General features: G+C 39.0%; 1 protein-coding gene across 1 annotated transcript in view; it reads right to left on the bottom strand.

Moving 5' to 3' along the window:
- Positions 1 to 1,101: 1,101 nt before the first annotated feature.
- LOC131035075 (DExH-box ATP-dependent RNA helicase DExH9) overlaps positions 1,102 to 25,336 on the bottom strand; it is a 74,558-nt gene continuing 50,323 nt past the window's right edge. Inside the window, exons 10-14 of the mRNA XM_057966701.2 lie at positions 3,035 to 3,198; positions 2,713 to 2,859; positions 2,378 to 2,610; positions 1,709 to 1,973; positions 1,102 to 1,584 (exon numbers count right to left, since the gene is read on the bottom strand). Coding sequence (XP_057822684.2) covers positions 1,306 to 1,584; positions 1,709 to 1,973; positions 2,378 to 2,610; positions 2,713 to 2,859; positions 3,035 to 3,198 — 1,088 coding nt within the window. The 3' untranslated portion in view covers positions 1,102 to 1,305. The remainder of the gene's footprint in view (positions 1,585 to 1,708; positions 1,974 to 2,377; positions 2,611 to 2,712; positions 2,860 to 3,034; positions 3,199 to 25,336) is intronic.

The following is a 25,336-nucleotide window of genomic DNA, read 5'->3' as shown; positions in this document are numbered from 1 at the left end:
TCCTTTTTTTGATAAGATAGACAACATATTTGATGAGTTCAAGGAAAAAATCAATCAGGTCCCTATTTGGATGAGGCTCCTAGCACTTCCCCTAGAATTTTGGCATGAAGAGATCTTTTAAGGTATTGCTAATGCTCTTGATTCTTTTTTGCCCATAGATAGGATCACGAAAGACATGAAACATTTGGTTTTTGCCAAAATTTGTATTTCTGTTGAGATTGATAAGCTTCTACCAAAAACTATTAAGTTTCATTCCAAGTTGGGTGTTTGGGAGTAGATTATTCACTTCAAGCCTTCCTCTTTGGTGTGCTCTCACTGCCATAGAGTTGCGCATTTTTCCCACTCATGTCAGATCTTCAAAGATTCCCTTCTTTGGGGAAGACTTGTTATGAAGGAAATGTTTTAGGTTTCTTTGGTGTGAGTCTTGTTGAAACTTCTAAGGGATCCCCCATAAGAGACAAGCAAGACGTTGTGAGCCCTTTGGATCATGATTCCTCTTTTACTCTTTCTATTGAGACTTTTGAGGGGAGCCCCCCACAAGGATAATTTATTCAAGATTTGGTGGATGAGATTGATTCTTGAAAGAATCTTAGAATGACCCATTTAGATCAAGCTTCTCCTTAGAACTCTTTGGTCAGGGTGAGCTTCAAACCTCTCTGATTGGTGTGGCTTGCTGGTGTTCTGCGGGTCAGTCTTGTTGAAGCCCCTCTTGTCTTCTGTCCAATTCTTTGGTGTTTTGATCCTGATTGTTGTTGCCTTCTTGGTGGCCATTGTAGGTTTTCCATTTGCTGTTGTGCTGCAATGTTTATTGTGTTAGACAACATTTTGTATAGGGTTTTGGGTTCCCTTCAAAACCTATTTACCTTTAATAAAAAACAAAAGACTATGTTTATAGCACAATGATAGCATGATAGCATTATGATTATACCATCCAAAGCAAAGTCAAGCCATAGACCTTTGCTGCTTTTGGATAAGACATTGCACCAAAACATTGGCATCATAAAATCTACCCATAGATCAACTGCAAACACATTATAAAAGATTGGCAAATACTATAATCGACACATTGCCTATGGATTTTGCAATTGTGAAAAAAAAACCTCATCAAAAATTGCATACATAAATGCTTCAAATTGCAATAGCAGGAAGCTTGTTGCCTTGTATGCGATTTTGCAACTTCCTCATAATCATAGACGATCAAATTGTTTATTTATGCATTACTGTTACACGTACAAATAAGAAAATATATGAATAGTTTTATAAGCTCCTCTAGCAAAATTGGATAAATAATATTACTGTCTTATTCTATAAGTACAGAGATGCAGCAAAAACAATATCTCTTTTAATTCTTGTGATTGCCTCCTGAAATTTTTCTTCTAACTGAATCTCTCCTATGGATTTTGAAGCTAGCACTAATTGTTGGAGGACTTCTTCCAACCTTCGTATGGCACGAATCAAACTACCCTCAAAGACTTCGGTAATCTCCATTATTTCAAAGAACTTTGCACCTTTTGCCCACAAATAAACTGCCTCCATAATGTCTGGTCGGAAAGATTCAACATAGGCTTCAACATCAATTTGCACCTGCAAATTACATGCAACAGAAAATGAAATGGGTTGCTTTAGAGCAGTTTTCTTGTCCAATTGCATCAACTTAAGAATATACAGCATAGTTTATTTCCCAATAATTAATTTATTAATTGATCACCTTGCATTCAAGCTGCACTTGACCTATCCTTCGGGCAGTATCCTGTAGCAGAGACAAGTGACTGGCAAGATCTTCCCTTGGCTTTTTCTTTTCTTTCAATTTCTCTTGCCAAACAAAACATGACAAAAGAGCAACCATTTGCTCAACTGGAATATCCTTGAACACACCATTGAATACGAGTTCTGTAAGAGCCAACTCATCAGCACTGCTTATTTCACAGGCAACCTTCCCTTTCAGTTCCACAACATCATCACTTGTTGCATACCTGCATTGATTAACAATAGAAATTTACACTCAGAAGTTTGAATGTTTTCCACTTCTAGCATTACATAGAAATGTTATATATAGGTGATATGAATTTGTAGGATTTAAAACCATGACCACAGTGCACTCACAGAACTCCCAGCATGGCCAAACAAACAATCCATTCTCCCCACAAACAAACCATTGATTTAAATGTAATTATGTGCACACGGAATCATTTCCGTTATTAAAGTAAGTTTAAGATTAACTGGGAGAAGACTCCCTGCAGCTTTACTGAAAACTGACAACATTATAGTATGTCAGAAATGAAACTGAGCATATGCGGTTCACAAGTCAGGGCTACAATACACAAAATCCATATGATATAACCAAATCAAGGAATCACGCCTTATTCTTTTAACATACCCTAATCTCCGAAGTACCCGCTTGCGTGCCTTCAATTCATCTTTGAAAGCCAATGATGTAGAAGCACGGACCTCTCTCCGAGCAGCATGGATCATTCCAGTTAATTCTACTTTCTTTTGTAGTACTTTTAGGCGTTTTTGAAGAATGGGAGACTTTGAAACAGTATGGTTAACAAGTAATCCCTCCAGAGTTTCCAATCGGCGAACAGCCTTCTTGTATGAGCCACTCTGCACCTGAACAAATACAAAGAGCATGTTAAATTGGCAAATACAAAGTTCTAATCAAGTTTTCTATGACACTATTTATTATAAAGTGCCAGCCATGTTTTTTCTCACCTGCATATCATCTTCTGGATCTAGAAGTGGCACCCCATCTGGAAAGCGTTTCAGAACCTCCTCAATCTTCTTCAATGTGTTTTCACGTGTTTCAACAGGAAGCAAATCCTTAGATAGGTAAACACGAATTGCACTCAAGCTGTCAATCTGTTAGGCACATAAAATACAATGAAGTCAATAGACAATCAAATTGAACTGAGTGATCTAAAAATTAAAAAATAATACAAACATCTTCCTTAATAGATTAACAAGGCTTATGCAACCTTCTGAAGATAGTTATAACAGGTAATTCTATTTCCTGAAAAATAACAAGAGTGGAAACCTGAGAAAGTGGTAAAGCCACAACAAGTGGTTCTCCTGATTCACTCCATGGAACAGTCTTAACGAACTTTATCTGACCATTATCTTTATTTGTTCGGCACTTTGTCAGGACATCAATAGTATACTGGGCATCTTCTGGTCTTACATCTACATCTTCTCCATGAACTTCAAATGCAAGAGAGAAGGATGTCAGAGAATATTTACTTAACTAGAAATCCAAATGTGTAAGAGAACAACATAGCAATATAATACCGTTACAAATAAAAAAATGCAGTATATTTAAACACTGTTGACTAGCTCTTGAAAACAATGCTCTTCAACATTACAGTTAATTCTTAAAAATATCTTGAAATCTGATGTTAGAAATACATTGTTACTAATGTCTGGCAAATTGGTTGTCATTTAAGGAAACTCATATAGGGAAAAAAGGCTCAACAGTAGAGATAGCAAACAACGTATAACCACAGAATAGTTCCACATACTAAGCTTGAAGGAGAAATAACCAGGAATAATCCAAAGGTGGGAAGAGTTAAACCTGAAAAGAGCTGCCATGTTATTGTAGTTTGTTGTTTATACAATGGTAATGCTGGAAGATTAAGAAAATTAATTACAATAATTTCAGGGCTAAAATATTTTGGAGGTCCATATAAAATAAATTAATCATCACAAATGTCAATATTTTGTATATATATAAATATAGAGTCCAGACCTTTAAAAATTCCAAAAATTTCTCATGATAACATAATTAATGGTGCTCATTATAAAGTGTTTATAACTATATTTCACTTAATTACTCCTTGATGATGTCACTGGCAGCTTCTGAGTTACAATAATCTAATCCATAGTTGGAAACCTCAGACTTGGCAATGACTCGGCTGGCCCCAAAAATTTATAAACTTGGGACTCACCAAAAAACTCTGGAAAAAATTGGCACTAACTCGGCAAATTTATCAAACATTTGAAAATATATAATTTATTAAAATATTCTTAAAAACAGACATATATGCGGAATTTGTCGAAGATATACTGATTTCCATCATATATAAATAAAAGTTTAAGTTTAATAGATATCATAAACCAGAAACAAGTGCAACCTGTCATATTCCCGTGTAGACAGCAGGAAATGATTATAAACATTAAACAATACATGTACATAAATATATATATCCTTTCAATGCATAAATTATTTTTACCGCTTAAAATGCGTTTTATCTTAACTAGTGTGAGTGATGAAAGGGAGCGTCCATTCCCAAGTCACCTCCGGAATAGACGCCATGTTTCAAGGGGAATCGCGTGGGTTCAAGAGGTATAAACCCGCACCCCAAGGGAAGCACAGGAGAGGAGGTGACAAGGAGAAACGTCCAACAGGTAACTTCGTTACTTAGCGATAGTATTTATTTCAGTTTTTCATAATTTATGATGCCTAGACAACCATGAAGATTGACCAGTGAACACATCAGTCAGCAGACGGTGTGAAGGGCTAGTCGTTGGTTCTTCCCAGCGATGAAGAACCAACGCCTAGTAAGCATCCCTCCCCATCACCAGTAGACTGGTATGTCCCCAGGCCAGTCCGCCTAAATGTCGAAATGTGCCCATGTGTTTATCGCCAATGAAGTATGTCTCTGTGCAAGTTGTATTAAATCTGCTTTCATTCTTCATATAACAGTAATGAATATAATTTAACTAGTGGACCAGATTAATTGCTAAATCGGTTCCATGCCTAAAAATGTCTTGCCAAATGAACTAAGCACATCTGTAATGTACAAATGGTAAAATGAACTTAATCTTCACGCCAGATAGGTAACCTGCAATATCAGGTTTAGTATGCTGCATTAAAATACACTTTAGTGACAGACAGAAGAATAAAAATAATTCATTCATTCCCAGACACAACTAATAAGTAAAGAAAAGGAATACTAATTAATGTTAGTCATGTTTCTGCAACTAGGCACAAATGTAATGAATTAATCCCTACAAATTTATATAATGGATAAATGTTAACCAAGTAATATAGTCATGAATCTATGTTTTTTGTAAGCATTTATTATCTTCTTGTTATCCTTTGTTTGCTAGTACATTCAAGATAATGAGTGCAAGCCAGGGGTATGTTGGGCAAGTCCTTAGGTGGCCCTATTAGCCCTAAGAGACGGGATGGGTCTGGATGGGTAGCCCCGCTAACCTGGAAAGTCCTCAAAATCTAGAATGGGTCGTGTATGTATTATGTGCTGCAATAATTATGCCACTGATCTAATATTACTGCTAACATATAAAATGAAATATCTAAATGTTGCAGGAAACCATAAATCCTTTTGTGGCCCTAAATCCAACCTTCGGTGGACAGATCAAGCCCTAATTTTTAGGATGGCGAGGCAGGTACAACAAAGGTTCATTACAGTGGTATCAGAGCCTCCTTCCTGCCCCTTGTGGAAATAGTTGATGCAACAAAGCCAAAGAACCTGTAGCGCCTTAGAAAGAGAGGAAAAAAGGAGCCAACAGCATGAGTGAATAGGCTAGTAATGAACTTAGGGCCTTCATGGAGCAAACCGCTCAAGCATTGAGGGAACAAACTGAAAGAACCATGCAGGCCTTCATTGAACAGAATGAGATGAACAACCAACTGGTCCTTTAGGCCCTCCAAAACATAAGCAACCATAATACCAAAGAAGCCCAATCCAATCATTCTGAAAACCACCAGCCCACCCCGTCAAAGGACACCAGCTCAAGGCCCACCCAACCTTCATTCCTACCTGAGGAAGCGCCAATAAGTGATGATAACCATGACAGACCCATGGGAAATCTAGACCAGATCCTTGCAAACTACCGCGGGTTGGATCCCGAACTACGAGATCTTGTAACCTTGAAAGACTATTGTGATACCAAACTAAAGACACTTAGCCGTAACGAAAGACATTCTCCAGCCCACAAAGAGCTTCAAAAAAAAGCTCAGTAAGGTTACTATCCCCAACTATGATGGGGAAGGAAAGGTATCGGCTAGGTCATGGGTCCAAAAATTGGATACCTATTTATCCCTCGGCCCCATGACTCAATCCAATGCCATTAAATTTTCTATACTTCATCTATCCAGAGTTGCCCATGAGTGGTGGCACCATGGCCTCATCACTCAAGGACATCACCTTATAAACACATATGAGGAGTTCACCCAAAAGCTCATAAAAAGATTTGACCAAAAGCATCCCGAGTGGTACTTTCGAGAGCTCACCCAACTAAGGCAGCAGGGGACTATTGAAAACTATGCCACAGAATTCCAAAAATTAGCAGTGATGGTACCAGGTCTAACACAAGAAAGGCTTACTTACCTATTCATAGAAGGGTTGAGGTAATCAATCAAAAGCACAGTAAGTGCCCATGAACCCCAAACATTAGATGAGGCTATACAAAAAGCTATGAAATTTGAAGAAAGCTCACCCAAGGACAAGACCAAGCCCTTTGGCAACTTCTCCAAACCTCTACCCAAGGACAGTAAACACAATCAAGAAGGGATTGTAAGGTCTTGCACCTATTGCAAGGGAAAGAGAGAAAAGGGACATATGTGTTCAGCCTTGGAGGACCTTAAAAAGAAGGGACTTTGTTTCACATGCCTAAAACCCTATGAAGGAAGGAGACATAAATGTCAAGGTCAAGCTCACATAATAGAAGCCTCACCATATGAGGATGAGCCACCTAGCAAAAGGATGAGATTGCGGAGGAAGATCAGGCCATAGTTGCCACTATCACCCATGCTGCTAAACACAACCTGTTTAGAATCGAGAGTTCACTTAAAGGGAAGAAAGTAGTCACACTTGTGGACAGTGGAGCCTCCCATAACTCCATCGATGAAAGGGTTGTCAAGCAGCATAAATTACCCACATAGACTTTTAAGGGGTTCGAAGCAACAACAACCACAGGGGCAAGGGTCCAATGCACTAAGTTGATACCTAAGTTGGAGTTCATAATAGGTAGCCATCCGGTAAGGGAAGATCTCTACGTGGTACCATTGGACATGGATATCATATTGGGGACTCCATGGATTTATTCACTGGGATGTTTCATGTTTGATCTCCCAAACCAAATAATCCGATTTCAGCACTAAGGGAAGGAAGTCACTCTCAAGGGCTTACCTGATGGTAGTCCTAAAGTGGTTTCTTGTAAGAAATTGGGGCAATTTTTTAGAAAAGGGCGAGGAAAATGGGTGGCCCAATGCATGATACTAGATAAGAGCAATACTCATGAGAAATCCACGCATATGGACATCAAACCCATCGTGGAGAAATATAAAAGGGTGTTTGGGGAAATTCCCCAAGGTTTGCCTCCCAAAACGGGGGGTTTGAACACACTATAGAATTGGAAGAGGGGGCAAAACCAGTCATCACTACCCCTTATCGCCACCCTCACAAATATAAGGAAGAAATTGAGAAAACCATTAAGGAACTACTGGCTATGGAACAGATCCAACCTAGTTCCATCCCTTTTGCATCATCGGTAGTACTTGTTAAAAAGAAAGATGGCACTCTAAGGATGTGTATTGACTACAGAGCACTGAATATGAAAACCATCAAAAATAGGTACCCAATCCCAAGAATTGATGAGTTGATTGATGAACTACACGAAGCCAGATATTTCTCCAAGATCGACCTTCGATCAGGATATCATCAAATCAAGATGAGGGAGGAGGACATCCACAAAACAATTTTTCGGTGTCACTATGGACATTTTGAATTCTTGGTTCTACCTTTTGGTCTAACCAATGCACCAACAACATTTCAGTCATGTATGAATCATACTTTCCGCAAGCAACTAAGGCAATTTCTACTAGTTATTTTTTGACGACATTTTGATCTACAGCAAAACTTGGGAGGAGCACCTCAAACATATTGAGGAAACATTGAGGATCCTAGAGCAAGAGTCACTTTATGCTAAGGCGTCCAAATGCGAGTTTGGAATGGAGGAAATCCTATATGTAGGGCATAAGATTAATGCGGAGGGAGTTAGCATGGATGAGGAGAAGATAACCACTATCAGATAATGGCCTAGACCTAAGTCCCTCACACAATTAAGGGGGTTCTTGGGGTTATGCAGTTACTATAGAAGGTTTGTACGAGGTTTCTCCAAAGTGGCAGCCCCTCTCACTGATCTAACTAAGAAAGGGGCTTTCGCTTGAAGCGAAGCAGCCCAAAGAGCTTTTGAAAGTCTGAAGGAAGCTATGAGCTCATGCCCCGTCCTAGCTATCCCTGATTTTTCCCTTCCTTTTGAACTACAATGTGATGCCTTCGAAGAAGGGATTGGAGTTGTCCTCGTGCAAAACAAACACCCCATAGCCTTCGAAAGCTGTAAGCTGACAGAAACAGAAAAGCATTACCCCGTCTATGATAAAGAGATGTTAGCCATCATGTATGCCCTAGCCAAATTCCGCCAATACCTGGTTTGCACCAAATTTCATGTAAAGACAGATCATAACAACCTAAGATTCTTTTTAAACCAAAGGGATCTAAATGATAGGCAACAAAAATGGGTCAGCAGGATACAAGCTTATGACTTTGATATTGAATACGTTAAAGGAACAACCAATGTGGTAGCAACTGCCTTATCAAGGAAGCCACAAATAAATACCATAACTTCTATAAATGCTGATTGGAAATATGATCTTTTGGCAGAATACACCAAAGACCCTTTTGCTAGCGAGATCTTGAGGGACCCATCAAGTCATGCAGAATACAAAGTTGTGGAGGAGCTTATCCTATGTAAGGACAGGGTGTACTTGGTGCCCAACTCTAAACTCAAGGAAGTAATAGTTAAAGAGTACCATGATAATCCATTGGCAGGACACCCAAGGTTCTACAAGACATAAAAACAAATCAGAGAACAGTATTCTTGGAAAGGACTTAAGAAGGAAGTCCAAAAATACGTACACAGTGCCAGAAAAACAAAGCAGAACTCAACCACCCAGCCGGGTTGCTACAGCCATTGCCCATTCCCAAACATAAGTGGGAAAGCATTTCGATGGATTTTATCACCGGCCTACCCAAGGCTGAAGGAAAAGATTGTATATATGTGGTTGTGGACCGTCTCACCAAATATGCACACTTCTTTGCTATAACAAACAAATTCCAAGCATCTCAAGTAGCAGAAGTGTTTTTTAAGGGAGTCTTCAGACTTCATGGGCTTCCACAAAATATCATAAGTGACCGAGACAGCCAGTTTATGGGGCAATTTTGGCAAGAAATCTTCAGGATGGCAGGGACTAGTTTCACTCCGAGTACTAGCTATCATCCCCAAACCGATGGACAAACTGAAATCGTCAACAAATGGATTGAAGGATATCTAAGAAATTATGTCACCGGGCAGCAGAAAGCTTGGATCAAATGGTTACATTTAGGAGAATACTGTTATAACACTACACATCATATGTCGATCCAAATGAGCCCATTCAAAGCACTTTATGGTTATGAACCCACCTCTTTTGGATCACTAATTACTCCAGAAAGTCAAGTACCACGAGCCAAGGATTTTATTCAAGAAAGCATGGACATCCTAAGGGCTCTAAAAAATCACATACATCAAGCCCAAAATCAGCAAAAGATATACGCTGATCGTAATTGTATTGAAAGATCATTTGAGATAGGAGACTTAAGTCTTCCTACAGTTGCAGCCTTACAAGCAATCTTTGTTAAAATCTAGTGGGGCAAAGAAGCTGAAGCCACGGTTCTACAGACACTACCCAATATCAAGGAAGGTAGGGGAGATAGCATATGAACTTGAGCTTCCTCCAGGTAGCCGCATCCACAATGTATTCCATGTGTCTAGATTAAAATAAGCATTAGGGCAGCAGATATCCCCATGCAAGGAGTTATTTCCGTTAGATGACGAGGGAAAATTAACACTGGAGCCAGAAGCCCTTTTAGACGTAAGAGAAAGGAGAATAAAGAGTAAAAACATTGTAGAATACTTGATCTTATGGAAAGGGTTGCCGGAGGAGGATGCAACTTGGGAGGGTGAAGAGATCTTCAACCACCCAAATCTCCACATCGCTTGAGGACAAGCAATGTAGGGGGGGAGGACTGTCATATTCCCATATAAAAAACGGGAAATGATTAGAAACATTAAACAATACATGTACATAAATATATATTCTTTCAATGCATAAATTATTTTTACCACTTAAAATGCGTTTTATCTTAACTAGTGTGAGTGATGAAAAGGCACGTCCATTCCCATGTCACCTCCGAAATAGACACCATGTTTCAAGAGGAATCATGTGGGTTCCAGAGGTATAAACCCACACCCCAAGGGAAGCACGAGAGAGGAGGTGACAAGGAGAAACGTCCAACAAGTAACTTCGTTACTCAGCTATTTCAGTTTTTCATAGTTTATGATGCCTAGACAACCATGAGGATTGCCCAGTGAACGCATCAGTCAGCAAACTGTGAAGGGCTAGTTGTTGGTTCTTCCCAACTATGAAGAACCAGCGCCTAGTAAGCATCCCTCCCCATCACCAGCAGGCTGGTACGTCCCCAAACAAGTCCGCCTAAATGTCAAAATATGCCCATGTGTTTATCGCCAATGAAGTATGTCTCTATGCAAGTTGTATTAAATCTGCTTTCATTCTTCATATAACAGTAATGAATATAATTTAACTAGTGGCCCAGATTAATTGCTAAATCGGTTCCATGCCTCAAAATGTCTTGCCAAATGAACTAAGCACATCTATAATGTACAAATGGTAAAATGAACTTAATCTTCACGCCAGATAGGTAACCTGCAATATCAAGTTTAGTATGCTGAATTAAAATACACTTTAGTGACAGACAGAAGAATAAAAATAATTCATTCATTCTCAGACACAACTAATAAGTAAAGAAAAGGAATACTAATTAATGATAGTCATGTTTCTGCAACTAGGCACAAATGTAATGAATTAATCCCTACAAATTTATATAATGGATAAATGTTAACCAAGTAATATAGTCATGAATCTATGTTTTCTGTAGGTATTTATTATCTTCCTGTTATCCTATGTTTGTTAGTACATTCAAGATAATGAGTACAAGCCAGGGGTATGTTGGGCCCGTCCTCGAGTGGCCCTATTCGCCCTAAGAGACGGGATGGATCTGGATGGGTAGCCTAGCCATCCTGGAAAATCCTCAAAATCTAGAATGTGTCGTGTATGTATTTTGTGCTGCTATAATTATGCCACTGATCTAATATTACTGCTGACATATAAAATGAAATATCTAAATGTTGCAAGAAACCGTAAATCCTTTTGTGGCCCTAAATCCAACCTTCGGTGGACAGATCGGGCCCGAATTACCAGGAAGGCAAGGCAGGTACAGCAAAGGTTCATTACAAAATCTCTGTAGAAGTTTGAGTTTGATCTAGAACACAGAACAGATACAACCTCTTAAATTCTTAATAAATATCAATGAAAGTTGTGTAATAATTGAATAGAAAATAAAAATATATTTTTATATGTATTGTGTTTGTTTTCATATAGATAAAACCATACTTGCAAAACTCGGCGAGCAATTCAAAAACTCGCGAGTAATCGCGATCCATAATGGCGCGCGAGTTAATCGCGGAAATACTCGGGGCGATTTTTTCATATACTCGCCGCGATTTTTTTGGCAAATACTCGCCGTTAATGGCCAAAACCCGCCCGAAACGCGGCACAAAATGCGAGAAAAACGCGACTTAAGTCGCAGGCAAAAAAAAAACCGAAGTCTTTATTCCATTTCGCGGCTCGCGCGACTCCGGAAGGCAAAAAACGCCACGCGATTTGCAGTAGGGTTTGCATTTGCACGCGCAACCAGGTTTTTACTTGTTTATTCGTGATCTTTTTGTATTGTTTTATTTCGAATACACAGTCAAAATGACTGTGTATTGTTTGCATTTGCACGCACGACCAGGTATCTTTTTGTATTGTTTTATTTCGAATGACTAAGACTGTGTAATACACAGTCATTTGAAAATGACTGTGTATTACACAGTCTTAGTCATTTCAAATGACTGTGTATTACACAGTCATCATTAGATTCATTACACAGTCACAGTCATTTGAAAATGACTGTATTACACAGTCACAGTCATTTCAAATGACTGTGTAATACACAATCATTAGTAATTACAGTCATTTCAAATGACTGTGTATTACACAGTCATCAGTCATTTGAAATGACTGTGTAATACACAGTCATTTGAAAATGACTGTGTATTACACAGTCATTTGAAAATGACTGTGTATTACACAGTCACAGTCATTTCAAAATTCAAATGACTGTGTAATACACAGTCATTTCAAAATGACTGTGTATTACACAGTCACAGTCATTTCAAATGACTGTGTAATACAGTCATTTGAAAATGACTGTGTATTACACAGTCACAGTCATTTCAAAATGACTGTGTATTACACAGTCACAGTCATTTCAAATGACTGTGTAATACACAGTCATTTCAAATTTTCAAATGACTGTGTATTACACAGTCATCATTACACAATCACAGTCATTTCAATTTTCAAATGACTGTGTAATACACAGTCATCATTACACAGTCAAATGACTGTGTATTACACAGTCACAGTCATTTCAATTTTCAAATGACTGTGTAATACACAGTCATTTCAAATTTTCAAATGACTGTGTATTACACAGTCATCATTACACAGTCACAGTCATTTCAAATGACTGTGTATTACACAGTCATCAGTCATTTGAAATGACTGTGTAATACACAGACAGTCATTTTCAAATGACTGTGTAATACACAGTCATTACAGTCATTTCAAAATTTCAAATGACTGATGACTGTGTAATATACGGTCATTTGAAATTTTGAAATGACTGTGTAATACATAGTCATTTTCAAATGACTGATGACTGTGTAATACATTAATCATTAATGTACATTGTAATTAATGACTGTGTATTACACAGTCAATTGTGAAATACTCATAGTCATTTGAAATGACTGTCAACTGTATAATGTCAATGTGTAATATGTATTAAAGTATTTCATTTAAATTTAAATTTGAAGTTAAAAACTTAAAAAAATACACAACCAACTAAAAATTTTAATTTTAGAGAGTCATCTATTAATAGATGACTGTAAATAAAATACAGTTATACAGTCATTGTAATTTTTGGATGTTTGTGATTTTTTTTGGTAACAATGTTATTTATCTCTAAATGTTGCCTCTCTTTTGCTAGGTTCTTTTCCACATCTTTTTGAAAGAAAATGGATTCAGCTTCTACAGTTAAAGTTGGTGGCAAAAAGAGAGACCCTTGTTGGAAACATGGGAGACCAGGTCCAAAACGAGGAGATGTTTTTTGCAACCATTGCAAAAAAATTGTAAAAGGTGGCATTAATAGGTTCAAATATCACCTTGCAAAAATTCAATGCCGAGATACCACAAGCTGTACGGAATGTACTGAAGAGGCTACGAGAGATGCAATAGCAACGCTTGAAGCATATGATCAAAGGAAGGCAACAAAAAAGAGAACAGCAGAGGCAATGGCAGCCCCAAGGGCAGATTTGAGTTCCATGGGGTCACATACAGATGTGGGGACATCTGGTTCTTCCCTTGGGCCACGGATACGAGCAAAGGGAACTTTGGACAGCAACATGGAAAACTTCTTTATTCCACGTAACACTCCTGGTGCACAACCTGGATTGCTTGGCACTGCATGGAATAAAGAGGCTCACCAACAAGCCAAGGTGGCGTGTGCTAGATTTTTTATCTACAACGATGTTCCGTTCAATGCTATTTCTAGTCCATCTTGGGACCAATTGGTCACCGCGTTGACTGTGGCAGGTAAGGGGTTCAAATCCCCAAGCCGTTACGAGGTAAGTGGACCGTTATTGCAGGATGAGGTCCAAAACACTCATGCATTAGTGGAAGAGCAAAGGACTATTTGGGAAAAGAATGGCTGCACCATTCTTTCTGATGGATGGACAGATGGTAGGAACAGGACACTCATCAACTTTCTAGTTGCTTCAGGAGGACAGTTAGTATTTTTAAAATCAATTGATGCCTCCAATGAAGTGAAGAATGCGGAGACCTTGTGCAACATGTTGGATGAAGTGGTGATGGATGTGGGAGTGCAGAATGTCATCCAAGTTGTGACTGATAATGCAGCTGCATATGTGGCAGCCGGCAAACTTCTAATGGCTAGACATCCGACATTATTTTGGAGCCCTTGTGCTGCCCATTGTCTTGACTTGCTCCTTGAGGACATAGGGAAACTAAGTTGGGTAAAGAAAGTGGTTGAAGATGGAAGGAATATCACCAAATACATCTACAATCACACATGGGTCCTGAATCTTATGAGAGAGCACACTGAAGGTAAGGATCTTGTGCGGTCGGGGGTTACACGCTTTGCTACCAATTTCCTCACCTTGCAGAGCATACTTGCTACATTGCCCAACCTGAAGTGGATGTTCGTGAGTGAAAGATGGTTGGGGAGTCCTTATGCTACAAAGCCTGAAGCAGAGAAGGTTGTGATTGCCATTTTTGATACTAATTTTGCCAAGATAGTGGAGGAGATCATCAATGTAAGTTTTGAAACTTTAATTGATGATTTATTATTTAATTTTCTAATATTTCAATCTGCTGATTTTGTTAGATTTTTTATATCTAGGTGTCGGAACCGTTGGTGAGGGTGCTACGAATGGTGGATGGGGATCATAACTCCATGGGGTATCTATATGAGGCCATGGATAAGGCCAAAGAGGCGATTCAACACTTGTATGGGTCAAACAAGACCAAGTATGAACCCATATGGCGCATAATTGATCGGAGGTGGAACCATCAACTCCACCAACATATTCATGCTGCTGCCTACTTCTTGAATCCCAAGTTTTTTTACTCTCCGAGTTTCAGAGCAGATGCAGAGGTTAGAATTGGCCTTGACACATGCATTCGGAGATTAGTTGATGATGAGATCCTTCGAGACCTGATACTTGATGAGTTGCAGAGTTATAAGAAGGCCTTAGGGGAATTGTTTTCTTCACCTGATTGCAAACGTAGGAGAGCCACCTTACGACCAGGTAAAAAAAAACATATGTTTAATTTTTACCATTTATTTCTCTCTTTAAGATTATTGAAATCTTTACAAGTTATAAATCACATTTTGTATCCTTGCAGATTTGTGGTGGGAAGATTATGGTGCCACAACGCCTAATCTTCAAAAGCTTGCCATCCGCATATTATCACAGCCTTGTAATGCTTCTGGTTGTGAGCGCAACTGGAGTGTTTTTGAGAACATCCACACAAAAAAGCGCAATAGGTTGACTCAACAACGCTTGAATGATCTTGTCCATGTGCGGTACAACATTCGATTACATGAGAAGAAGGTGCTAGGGCAAGATTCACATGAAGCACTTGACTTGGATGACATTGATCCATATGCAGCAGAATGGGTTGCTTCTCCTGATGATGTTGATAATGATTTGGATCCATTCCTTACTAATGAGCAGCTGAGTGAGTTGGAGAGGGCAGGAGAGGAATGGGATGCGGAAGTGGCAGCACGTGAGGAGGAGCAGGAGGTTGATCATGCAACAGAGGCACCTGTTAGTGTTGAGGATGTTGCCACTACTTCAGCACCACCCACCCAGCGGCCACAATCTGTTTTGAGCTTTAGTCGTAGACGCAATTTATGATTTCTTATTTTCATTGATACCAAACTTTGAACTTGATATGTAATCAGAATTTCAGAGGTTCTTGTTTTGTGGTCTATGACTCTATAACTCTATGAGACTGTCAATATGATACGTTGATATGTATTGAACTCTTATACATATGTTGCACTTGGTTTTTGGTTTATGCTATGATACTTGCATTTGTTGCTATGTATTACCAAAAAAATTTGATTTATATATCATGGAAATCATATATGTTATACAAATTTGGTGTAAATGTGTGTTTTTGAATTATATATAAAAAAAAAATGTATTTTCAAATGTTCGATAAAGTTGCCGAGTTTTGGCGAGTCCCGAGTTTTTAAAATTTTTTGGCCTTGCCGAGTTATTGCAAAATCTGAGTTTTTCAAGCTTGGATAAAACTAATATCAATAAAACATTACTTTAAATAGATAATTGTAAAAAAATTATAATGTATGGATAACCTCTACCTCGAATATAAATAATATAATCTATAGATTCTAAACAAAACTACAATCTAAAAATTATAAAATTAAATTAATAAATTTTTATAAAATATGGATTAAAATTAAAAGATTTCTATATGGAAAAACTATAAAACAAAATATAAATTACAAACAATTAAGTTTTTCTATATAGTTTTGAGTCTAGACTTTACATAAAACAAACTTATCATAAGTCTTCACACAATAAAATATATTATTAAACAATGTTACAATTACAAACAATATAGAAATATATACTAGCTTCTACTACTCCCGCTCCCATGTGTCCTAGGTTCCCATCCTACATTAAAAAACCTCTATTGTTGTCAAAAATGAAACAAAAGAATGATTGCAAGGGATTTTTGGTGTGCCCTAGGGTTTTGGAATCATTTTTATGTCTTTACCAATGAGTTTACAAACGATTACAGGTGAGTTTTGGCAATTTTTCAACACAAACAGCTGCGAGTTTCACTAAAAAATCGGTCGCAAGTTTTACGGCTAGTGACTCCCCTAAAGCTATGCCCCACGAGTACTCACAAATTCTGCGAGTTTGCTGCGAGTTTTTCATCTATGGTTTAACCAATTGTCAAAGAATCTTCTAGCCAAAAGGGCATTGTTATCAAGAAAAGCAAAAAAAAAGGTGTTCTTAAGTCTACATCCTTCTTTCTTTAGTGCATCAACCATGTCCTCATTAGGGTTAAGCCTCAAACCCTTGGTAGGAGAGGATCCTTACCTCTTTCGGTTTGGTTGTTGTTGTCTCCTTCTCCTTGACCTACGAGGGTCCCTGGATAGTCTTCTTCGATTCCGACATTGACGGCAACTTATTTTGGCAGTTCTTCTGGTTCTTTCTCTTGCAAAACTTCTTTAGAGGTTTTATTGGCTTTAATGCTTCCATCTTGCCTGGTTTGTGAAGCTTCTTTAGGATCAATGCCCCCCCTTCCCTCTTCCTAAGCCCTAATGTCCATACAACCTTGCCCAAACTGTTAGCACATTTGTGTGAAAAATCAATAAGCCAAAGAGAAAATTAACCATGAGTAATCAACTAGCAAATTAAAAAATGACAAGAAAAGACCATGACAAGCACACCCACCAAAAACAATGGTAGATGACAAGAAATCAAAATACAAAGGAACTAAGCATGAATACGTAGGAAGGAGAAAACCTTTGAGGGAGTAATGACAACAGGCATGCATCGAGAGATTGAAACTCTCTTGTACATGCAAAGTAGAGCCCTCCTCCTTCAACAATTCATTTAAGCATTACAATTGATGTCCTAACTTTACCACTAGCAATTCACTATCTCTATATGGTGTAGCTTTCCCTAGAAAAAAAAGTCTTTACCACTAGCAATTCACTATCTCTATATGGTGTAGCTCTCCCTAGAAATTTTTTTATCTCTATGCTATAGTAGCTAGGTCGGATCCCTTCTAGGGCCAACCTAGTTCACCTTAGTGTTAAGTGGCCTTTGGCCTTAGCAATTTGGCATATGTTTAACTGGGCCTATTTGTGCAATTGTGTAATATATTATAATAGGGCAGGCCCTATTTGGGCACACCTAATACGTAACTTGTAAAGTGTTATTGGTCAGGTCCTAACCGATGTAACTTGTGATATTGGTCTAACCCTATAATATAAATTGTAAATGCAATTTGGCGCCAAGGCCGACCTAAGTGACAAAGGAGTTTGAGGCATATAAATAAGAAGTGACTTGAAGTCACGAACATAACCTACACATCAAGCATCACATCTCTGCTACATATGCGAATTATGTAATTGTGGTTTGCACAAGATAAGCAGCGAATCTAGTTCTTTCAGTCAACGAAATTGTCTTCTAGCTGGGCAAACATCTTAGTAGGTCTGTCGAGCCTGCCCCAAGGCTGCCGAACCTGCTCCAACGCTATTGAACCTACTTCAGGTTGTGCTACATCTGTTCTAACTTCTAGGGCAAGCGAACTCCCTCACATGATCTACAATCAACAATCTGGGCGATTGTTCAAGTCTAACCTGAACTGTGATTCAAATAAGTTCTTTGTATGCCCTAGAAGGGCAGTATTGTAATCTGCTACTATATCTAATCTAATCAGATCTGAGATCTTTGGTTGCTGGGTTTTTCCTCCAAGAGGGAGGATTTCCCAGGGTACATGTGTGTTATGCATATGATTTACTTTGCATTCTGATTTTCTGTTCTATACTGCTAATCTGATTGCTAAAAACTAACACATCTTGTTCCAACAGTGATGAATGGTTTTTTCTACACTTTGAAAAAATGTTTCTTCAAGGTCATTCTCTTTTTGTGCATATAGTATTTGGGAGATAATGCATATACATTATCTAAATACAAAAAAGAAAGTTTCTAAACACAAACTCACGTGACCATTACAATAATATTACTTTAATACCCTCCCTTAATGGTCATTCAACTAACTATACCAAGTTTGTCTCGAAATTTTACAAATTTGTCTAGACTCGGGGACTTGGTAAGAATGTCTGCAATCTGACTCTCAGTTGGAACATACTACAACATCACTGATCCATCTTCAACAAGTTGTCCTATGAAGTGACAATGAAGCTCGACAATTTTTGTATGCTTGTGAAAGACTGGATTTTTGGCAAGCTTGAGCACACCTTGGTTGTCACAAAACAAGGGTGAAGACCCTGCTTGAGACATTTTCATGTCAAAAAGCATCCTTTGTAGCCATATTGCCTCACATGTTGCTTTAACGGTTCCTCAATACTTTGCTTTGGTCAAGGAAAGAGTCATTGCCTGTTGCTTCTTACTAGTCCATGTGACTGTACTTGTGCCAAGATGACAGACATACTCAGAAGTAGACTTCCTATCATCAACAAAACCTACCCAATTTGAGTCAATAAAACCAACCAGCCAAGGATCTTTGCTTCTACTATACAGAATGCCAAAGTCAAGTGTCCCTTTCACATATCTTAGTACACGTTTTTTTGCAATCCAATGTTTTGCCTTAAGGGCTATCATGAAGTGAGAGATGTAACTCACAGCATAACTTAGATTAGGTCTAATGGCTATAGGATACATGAGTTTGCCAACTAGTTGCTTGAATGCAAATTCATTCACCACTAGTGAGTCTGATTTGGCTGATAGTTTCAGCCCTTTCTCCATAGGTGTAGATGAGACTTTACAATTTGTCATCCTAAATGTGTCCAACAAGCTCTTGGCATACTTTGATTCAGAAATGAAAATACTACCACCTGTCTACCAAATCTCTACACCGAGACAATATATCAAAATCCTATTCAATTTGATTTGCTCAAGAAAATGTGCCCCACTACCAGTAATGATTATATCATCCACATAGATGACAAGAAGAATGACGTCATTACCAATGCTCTTGACATACAAGTTGGGATTTGAAGGATTTCTTTGAAAGCCCTGTGCATCCAAATATTTGTCAATCTTGATGTACCACACCCTAGGGGCCTTCTTTAGGCCATAAAAGCCTTCACCGGTCTGCATACCTGGTGCTCTTTGCAAACAACCTTGAAACCTTGAGGTTGCATCATGTATACGTCTTCCTCCAGAACATCATTGAGGAAGGCACTCTTCACATCCATTTGATGAACTTTCCAGCCACACTGTGTTGGAAAGGCTAGAACCAACCGAATGGTGCTCATATTTGTTGGAGAAAAGGTTTCCTCATAGTCAATGTCTTAACTTTGTGAGAAGCCTTTAGCCACCAACCGAGCTTTGTATTTATCAAGAGTTCCATCAGCTTTTTATTTCACTTTGTAGACCCATTTGCAGCCAATGGGTTTCTTCCCTTGTGGAAGATTTGACAGAACCCAAGTGTTGTTCTCCAAAAGACTATGATGCTTAAATTCCAAAGCCTTTTCCCATTTAGGTTTACCTCTTGCCTTTAAATAATCCTCGGGCTCATAAACATTCTAAATGTTAGTGTGTGGGAGAAAAAGTGACACTAAGCAAGCATGCCCTAATCTCACTTTCAACCACACACTTGTGGAATACGAAAGAGCCTAGAGGTATCACACAATTGGCTACTTCTTCTTGTGGAAGAGAGAGCCACGGGCTACCTATTAGGATTTCTATTCCTTTGTTGTAATTGAAAGATGAAATGATGCAAGTTCAATCCCTAACCCCAAAGTGCAAGTATGAACTAATAACAAGATTACAGAATTGAACTTAAATGATGGAAAGCTGTAAACACAAGGACAAGACAAGAATGCAAATGCATACCCGGAGTTAAAATCTGACTGAAAATGTTCGAGACGGGGGCGCGGGCGCCACTGTCCTGATTCTGCCCCTGAAACTGCTCCGGAAACTGCTGTTTTGCACTTTGGAAAAGCTGTCAAAAATGCTGAAAATGATGTCTGTCAGGAGGACCAGGGCGCCCAGCGCCCCTGTCCCAGGGACCAGGGCGCCCAGCGCCCCTGTCCTGGTCTTCTGGGCTGAAACTTGGTGTGTTATTCTGTCTCTGTCTGCTTCTCCCGGATCTGCAACCTGCGGCGTCGTCCGAGTCCCGAAACCTGCACTTATATCTGAAAAGGTGTTTGGGCGGCTATATAGGGTTTTGCCTTAGTCAAACCCCCGCTTCGGTGATTTCCACCTCCACGAATAGCCAAGTTGTATTGTAAAATGTATTGTGTGTGCAGACCTAGTGTGTGTGCAAAGTCCTAAAATGCAAGAAAGCAAACTAGAGCAACCTAGAAAGTAAACCCTAATTGCTTGTAAATGATAATGTAAATGCTCTAAATCAAGATGCAAAGTGATCTAAAGCATGAATAAAGGATATATTGAAGCTTATGCAAAGACATGAAAACAACATGAAATCATACCCAACCCTCAAGGGAGGGGTACAAGCCAATCTTCAGTCGGTAATCTCCTATTGTTCTTCAATGTCTTCCAAGCCCTAAATGAATGAATGAAATTGATGAATGCTTGATGGATGGATGCTGATTGTTGTTGAAGTCTTCAAAGATCTGCTCTTTCGCTGCATATGAGGTCCTGGAAATCCAAAAAATCGGATCCCTTCAAATGAAGAAAGAGAGCTCTTATGTAGGAAACCCTAGATCGTAAATTCGTATTTTGGCCGACCTAGAGATTGAATATCCCGCCAATTTCTTGGGGTTAAGCTTTATTTTATGATTGGATCGCACTCCTAAAATTTCGGGAAAAATGTCCGGGACCATGTGCACCGGGCGCCACGGTCCCGACAACTTTTCACCAAATTTTCAGGGCCATCGGATATGATGATTTTAGAGAGAATCCCGAAGTTACAGGTGATTTCGAGATGTTTTGACCCCCGAAATCAAGCCCCCAAGTTCAAAATAGGGCCTAATTAGGGTTTTTGATTAAATGATGTATAGGAGGAATAAAATGAAAAGGGCACACTTTAATGAAAGGGCCCAACTTTATGATGTGGGAAATGATAAAATAGGACCTTAGACCTAATTAATTTAATTAATTAAGTGCTAAAGGGGAAATGCAATGCAAGATGCAAAATGCGCCAAGGCGGGTGCTAAACTAGGTGTGAAATTGTACCACCCTAGCAAGTGCGTACAATTTACGACGCTACAGTTAGCCATAAGAGAAAAATTGATAGTACTCTTCTTGCTCTTTCCTCTAGATGATCTACCATCAACAAGCTCATTATCCCGAACATTATCGATGAGCTTCTCCAACCACTTAAGCCACATGGTAGATGCATCTTCTTCCAAATCAATGTGACCATCATGACTTCGGCTACTTGGAATGAAATCATTTGGATGCTGGTCCATGTTGTCCTGAGGGAAATCTGTTGGTATAGGTTCATGCCTAGGAGATTCCACAAGTTCGGAATCGCCAGAATCCCTCCCTTCTGGTGGAGCTAATGTTAGCCTAACACCCAAATCTTTATCCTACAAAGGCTGATCTTCAAGACTCTTGATGGGAGAACAAAGCTGAAAGGGCCCACCTTCATCAAAAACATATCTACTGAATGTGAGATGATCAACGTCCACATCAATCAGTGGATAGGCTTTATGATTTTCATTGTAGCATGTAAGCATCAACTTATGGCTTTTGAAATCCAACTTGGTCCTCTTTGCATCTGGAATCTAAACATATGTTATCGAACCAAAAACCTTGAGATGGCTTAGTTTCCTCCCAGATCATGTTTCCTTTGAGGTCATCTTCTTGACAGCCTGTGTGGAAGACCGATTAAGAAGATACACTATAATATACACTTCCTCAGCCCAAAACTTCTTAGGAACATTTCTATGCTCCAACATAGATAGGGCCATATCTAGAATTGTACGATTCCTCTGCTCAACAACACCATTTTGCTGAGGGATATAGGGTGTTGTAAGTTGATGCTTAATACCATGTTTAGCACAGAAGTTGATGAATTCATTTGAATAGAACTCAACCCCATTATCTGACCTAAGAGTGAAGATTGGACCACTTGACTCATTTTCAACTAATGCTTTAAACTTCTAGAGTTCATTAAACATCTGATTTTTCTTTGAGAAAACACACCCACATTTTCCTACTGAAATCATCAACAAACAAGAGAAAATACCTGACACTAGTGATTGGTGTAGTATTAATTGGTCCACAAACATCCGCACAAACCAACTAAAAGACTTTTGATGCCCTCTGTAGTGTCGTAAATTGTCACCGGGCCAATGACAATTTACACCTCATGTTTGTGCCCCTACTTTAGCGTGTCCCCTCCTCATCACCTATCTAGGTCCATTTTGTGCGTATTCTCCAACTCCGATGCCATGTACACCCACTAATGGACTCCCTGGTGGGGTGCTCTTCTCTCTAGGGCTTTATTGTTGTCCCTTTCTAATGACCATGGCGCCCAGCACCATGGTCCCTCTTAGTTGGGCCCAATTTTGAAATAGGGGAGGGGTCCTATCTCTCTGGTGGGAATTCAATTCCATGGCTCTACATGACCATTGGAGGTCGGCCTAACCAGTAAATGACCTAGATACCCCTATATAAAGACATTTGATCAACCTAGTTTCATCTATCCAACCATCAGAAGTCTCCATCTCCAAGCAATCAAATCCTTGCATCCGTGAAGCATTGATCATCAAGCATTTTCAGAGATCTTCAAGGCTACATATTCTTCATTCAACCATTGTGGAGCATAATTACATCATTCATATGCAAGCATGTGTGTGTGATTAGGGTTTTGTCATATTCATGCCATTTCATACAACACATGTGATTGCATTCAAGAAACAAAGCATCATCATCAACAATTGCAAATCTGAGGTATATCTTTCTAGTATTTATTTCAGTATCTGCATTTATTCATAGAAGGTTAATCCTAAACAGGGGTTTGACTTAGGCAAACCCCTATTCCAAACAATTTCCCCTCTCTTTCTATGTGCAGGAAATAGGTACAGAGTTGTAATTTTCAGGATCAACATAAATCGCATAGACGAACAGGTTCCCTTTTGGACGACAAAAATTTCAGAGGACCAGGGCAATCACCACCATAGTCCCGACAATTCAGGTCGACCTTTTGGGAACAGATTTGAACCTTCAGTTATTGCTCAAATCTAGGTTTGTGGCTCCATGCAACGATTTTAGCTCACTGTTTATGCCTAATCTCTTCAATATCCACACATTTACCCTAATTTCAGCATCAACAAAATCAATTCAATCTCAAGGGAAAGAATAGCCCCATCAAAAGGGCCTAGAATTTGATTAGAATCTTGGTCTATTAGGCTTAGATCGACCAAATTCCTATCTTCCCCTAATGTGATGGTCCCTAAGTAAAATTAGTGGTTTTACTACATTTAATGGTGGAAACCCTAATTTTCACCTTCACACTCTCCAAGGTTGCCCTTCTAGAAAAGGAGTTTGATGTTGCTGCCCTGCTTGGAAAGTGTTGCATACACTGTGTGTCAGCTATTGGATCTCAGGTAAGCCTTCTACCAAATTCTCTTGAGCTAACTGAGAGAGGAATGATAGGTTGAGATGTTCATAAAGTTGATGCCAAAGAATATTGATGGATGAACTCTTTGCAACCATTGCATGCTCCTAAGAGTCTCTAGTATCAACCAACCTATACAAAACATGATCTTCGAGGCCAACTCCAATCGTTTGCTTGGACTCCTTGTCAACAATATGACACTTATGTGCACTAAAGGTGACATCCAACTTCACACAGTGTTGCATAATTTGACTCAGAGAGCAAATTAAGCTCCATGCCCAAAACATGGTATACATTGAGAAAAATCAGATTTCTCCCACCAGATGTAGTGTGAACATTGCCTTTACCAACAACTATATACTATTCACTACCACCAAAGATCACTGAATTTGAGCAAGCCTTGTTAACCAATCTCTCCTGTGTAAAATGGCGAGATGCTCTAGAATCAATATACCAAATAGAAGACTTGACATGATCTATTGATCCTTTGGCCATAAACGCATAGAAGGCAGACTCCTATTCATAATGCTCTACAATATGGGCCTTCTGTTGAGGCCCTCTACAGTGCTTCTTCATATGACCAAGCTTACCACAATAATGACATGTGATATTCTTCTTGGAACTATCCTCAAATTTGCCTTGTCCTTTTTGCTGAGAAAAACTTGCCTCTGCCTTTGTCTTTGGCAGTAAAAGCCTGTTCCACGGTTGTTGTCTGGTTGTTGTTCCCAAACTACTTCCACCTGTCCTGATGCAAGAGGTTGTTGCACAAATCATCAAACTTTAGGTCAATATTGGTGTAAGTAATATTGGGAGTTTTGATGAAGTGCTTAGAGGATCGTGGTAAGCTTTTCAACATGATAACCATCATGTCCTCCTTCCATCTTGCAACCAATGGCCTCCAGTTGACTGTGAATGTCTTTGATCTTCACTAAATGATCCTACAAAGACATCTTATCATCCATTATAATAGAGAACAACATACTTTTAAGGAAGAAAGCTCTGCCTTTATCTGATGTCTCATGTAGATCCTTCAAGTGAGTCCGAATTTGTGTAGCGGTCTTGCCAAATAGTATTTTTGGAAGCATCTCATCGGTGATAGAGAACTTGAGCAACATAACCGCTTCACTATTATGCTCATCGAACTTGCCCTAGTCTTTAACCACAGTTGTGGGACAAGTATCTTCACCAAGAACAATATGATCTAAACATCAGTACTCAAAAATGGTGAGCATCCTCTGTTTC

Source organism: Cryptomeria japonica, chromosome 3 (assembly GCF_030272615.1).
Source record: "Cryptomeria japonica chromosome 3, Sugi_1.0, whole genome shotgun sequence".
In the NCBI taxonomy this organism is placed as follows: Eukaryota; Viridiplantae; Streptophyta; class Pinopsida; order Cupressales; family Cupressaceae; genus Cryptomeria; species Cryptomeria japonica.
Note: the sequence above shows the minus strand (reverse complement) of the source record. Positions and strands in the feature narration are given on the sequence as shown.